The following is a 4,210-nucleotide window of genomic DNA, read 5'->3' on the forward strand; positions in this document are numbered from 1 at the left end:
CTGAAATTGCAATAAATTGGAATATGAAACTGTAAGGGTTGTACCAGTAATAACTGGTGCATTAGGGACTGTAAGGAATGATAGACAAATGGTTGAAGGTGATTGAACTGGAATGTCCTGTGGAGCTTCTACACAAAGTTTGCCTCTTAGGAACAGGAAAGATTATCAGAAGAGTTTTGAGCACTTGAAAGATTATTGAAAGCTTGTGGATATCTAAGGTAACAGGTAGTAACCCATTACCCACTTAAATTCTTCCAGGAATAAGACCAAACCTGAGTCAAGTTGAATAATATATATATATTTGAAAAATTTTGTTATAGGTATAAATATACCATAAACAAGTATTAAAAAAATGGAGAAAAAAAGATGTTGAATCAAAATTAGATTCAATACATACGCACGTTTCGAAATTTATGAATAAATTTAATTATAATTACTATGATTATAATCTTTCTCTTACTTATTTGTATTGTCTTTCGAAACATGTGAATGTATTGAATCCAATTTTGTATTAAATCTAATATTCATCCAACATCATTTTCTCCTCCATTTTTTTATACTTGTTTATGGTATATTTATACCTATAACAAAATTTTTCAACTATTATTTTCATATTCTTATTACTTGCTCTGGCTGATTTTTATGAATATGATGAATCTTTATTAGAAATCATTTTTTACTCTCTTTTTTGGATCTCTCAAAAAGTTTGAGCTGTTCTTTTTCAACTTATTTTTTCTTATATATATATATATATACACACACATGTATATACACGTGTGTGTATATATGTGTACATGCATACACGTGTGTGTATGTACGTGTGTGTGTGTGTGTTTTCTAATAGAGTCCTAGCTAACCAATGCCTTGTGAATAAACTTGGTACACAGTATCTGTAGAAAGCCTTTCATATATAAATACATGTGCATGACTGTTGATATTCTATGCGCGTCTCCACATGATGATGATTATATTCCTTGTCAACCTTATGACCAGTTATCCTGCACTTTCAAAGAGCTGTAGAATAAAAAATCTTTTACTTGGAAAACAGGTAAGTGCTGATGACAGGGAGAGCATCCAGCTTTAAAATCCTACCTCAGGTAACTCCTCAATCTAACCTAAGCTAGCATGAAAAAAATGGGACATTAAATGAAAGAATGAATAAAGAATATATAAAATAAGTTTGCCTCTGTGTGTGTATATGCATATATAAATATATAATACATTTATTTATGCATATATACATATAAATATATATATCTGTGTTTATATATACACACCTCATATTTACCACATAGGTAAAAAGAAATACAGATAAATAAACAAATATAACAATGGGAGTCAGGTAATTCATTACACATACTGAATGGTAGGATAACTTATTTCTGTAAAACCATCACTATTGACTCTTGTAATAGCAAATGGTACAGGGATGTCATCTGAAGCTGTAATGACAATTTGTGTTGTTGTGGGAGGAATTGTGTTTTCTTCTTTTGTGCTATTTTCTTCTGCTTCTTCATATGATTCAGTAAACAGTCCATTGTTGTTACTAATCTGGTAATCAGAAATTCGATGTTTTTTGTTTGGCCTTTCCCCAATGCCATGCTGTTTTAATAAATGTTCTTTGAGTTTGTCATACCGTGTTGATGTGAATGAGCAATGGTCACACTTGTATGGCCGATCGTTTGAATGAAGCAACATGTGCCGTTTCATGTTTTTGATGAGTGAGAAACTTTGGTTACACACCCGACAAACATGTGGTTTTTCATGAGTGTGTGTCAACATATGATACTTGAGATTTTGCCTCTTTAATGCTTGAAATATACAACCTTGAACAGTGCACTTGAACGTTTCCCCTGTGTGTATAAGATGATGAGCCTTAAGCTGACTTTTATGTGCAGTTGCAAAACCACAAACATCACACAAATGGTCCTTAGTATTGCTATGTACCACCATATGACTTTTGAGGGCATGCTTCCATTTGAAACCTGCAAAACATTTTGGACATACAAATGGTTTGTCTTCTGAATGCTTAGGTGCATGCAAATTGAGTTGAGTTTTTGTTTTAAATTTCATATCACACAAACAACAGAAATATGGATGTTCCCCACTATGTCGAGATAAGTGCAATGTAAGTTCTTCAGCATTAGTAGCTTTATAATCACAATAACTGCATTGAAGTTCAGCATGTAAATGGCTTCGGTTATGATCTGTAAGAGTTTTCAATTTGTTGGCTTTATAATCACATTTATCACAACCATATTTACCTTCCAAGTGTATTTTTTGATGTCTTTTAAAATGATAGAAACTATAGGTACTGTACAGGCAGTCATCACAGACGTATACTTCAAAATTCACATTATTTACCTTACCAAGCTTCTTACACTTACCATTACCACCACTACTGTCGTTATTGTTGGCAGAATTTTGATTGTTATTTGAAGAAGTGTGTAGACGTGATCTCGTTTTACCCTTGTTTCTGTAAATGGATCGACTACGCGTGTGTTTCTTACCGAGTCGTATTCGAAGACTTGAACGCACAGCCCCTGGACATTGAGATAGCGATTTTTCTTCAAGTTCGATCTGTGCTTCAGGTTCCGTGTCAGGCTTACCTGTCTCCACTGAATCTTCCGTTTTATCACTTTCAATTGTGGGACTTAAATTTTGATTTTCTGAATTTGAAACTGAATTAATATTAGTAGCAGTAGTAATAATGGAAGTTGTGTTTGTTGAGGTAGTTGTATGCGTCACTAATGTTGATAAAGTTTCGTCCATTAAACTATCTGTGGTTATGTCTTGGATAGGTGTAGATTCTTCGAAAATTGTTTCAGCAGTACTACCTGATACCTGAAAAGGCTGACCATTAATAGTTTCACATGGCTGTACAGAGGCTGAAGAAGTCACAGCTGTTGAACTTAACACTAAACAATTGTTGGAAACTGATAAAACATTCGAATTAGAATGAGTAAAAATATTAGTTTGAGTTGTTTGGTCTTTACTGTCACCAATTTCCTGCGGAGGTAAAGATTCGCCAGCAACAAAATTATTAGTTATAAGATTGTCCAGTTGATAATCAGGATCCTTCTTTATTTGCTGTGGATCTTCTTGGCTGGGAAGTTTACTGTCGACAACAGTAGTTATGCCAGAAGTTTGGACACTCTGTCGGAATCTTTCACAATATTCTAAAACTCTGTCCATCTGCATGATCTTGGCTATCTCAACCACCTGAGAGAGAACGTTGAGAGAAAGCTCGATGACGCTTGTATACATAAAATCTACAACCTTCCTAACGGCCATCCCGTAGCCACTATTGGAATCACTCGCTCCATCGATGTGAATTTCAATTATTTGGGGTGCTTTCTGAGAGAAAGCGCGTGGCAAGTCTTGTCCCATGCCCAGAAAGGAAGCAAAATATGGACTAGCAGCAGCCAATACATTACTATGAGCAAAAATTTCCTCGCCACATACTTTAAATACAATGTCACAGAAACGGGATATCTTTCTTTGATCGTATAAATTTTTCATAACGTTGCTTATAAGTTTTTCGTCGACGAACTGAACCATCGGCTCTTCCTTCGACGCCATATTGAAAGGGAAAGTTAATTATGTGCGTATATGATTCTGCCAAAAGTCAGACAAATAAAGTGAGCAAAAGTGATACAAAGGTTACCTTAACTTGATATTGATGTTTTTATATTGCTTATGAGTCCAAATTGTTATTACTGATTTTTCACAAAAATAATACAAATAATGAAAGGTCCCTGTGAACAAGTCTCCCACACAAGCTTCGGTAGGCTGACGCTACAAACGCATACTAATTGAAAGGCTTAGACACATTCCAAATACGGAATCATTTTCGTAAATATAAACATACTCACAACTACAGCATACATAGACACACGAACATGCAGAAGGGAGGTAACTCTACTCTTTTAACGTTCAGTGGGTGTTTGATCATTTGGTTAAAAGTTAAGAGAAGCGTCTAGAACAACTTTATTCTCACACACGTGTGTTTATATAATATAAACACACACACACATACATACATATATGTACCAATACTTGCTTACAAATTTCTATGTTTGATGTTATCCATAACTGCGTTTAAATTTGGTATTTTAAAAAAATTAAGTTAAACTTGACCAGATAGTAGTTATTTTGTTTAAATTAACCTTGATCGAGCAGACCTACTATCAGAAGCGTTCCAGTTGTA

At 34.3% G+C, this 4,210-nt stretch overlaps 1 protein-coding gene across 1 annotated transcript; it reads right to left on the minus strand.

Moving 5' to 3' along the window:
- Positions 1-1,175: 1,175 nt before the first annotated feature.
- LOC106867272 (zinc finger protein 184) lies at positions 1,176-3,927 on the minus strand. Its single transcript, XM_014912100.2, has one exon. It carries the CDS (start codon positions 3,580-3,582, stop codon positions 1,351-1,353), a length of 2,232 nt encoding a protein of 743 aa, XP_014767586.1. The 5' UTR covers positions 3,583-3,927; the 3' UTR covers positions 1,176-1,350.
- Between the last annotated feature and the right edge of the window lie 283 nt (positions 3,928-4,210).

This window comes from Octopus bimaculoides, chromosome 20, assembly GCF_001194135.2.
Source record: "Octopus bimaculoides isolate UCB-OBI-ISO-001 chromosome 20, ASM119413v2, whole genome shotgun sequence".
Classification (NCBI taxonomy): domain Eukaryota; kingdom Metazoa; phylum Mollusca; class Cephalopoda; order Octopoda; family Octopodidae; genus Octopus; species Octopus bimaculoides.

What these genes read in the sequence shown, in the direction of transcription:
- LOC106867272 (XM_014912100.2), bottom strand. Translation starts at nt 3,582, where the DNA reads ATGGCGTCGAAGGAAGAGCCGATGGTTCAGTTCGTCGACGAAAAACTT.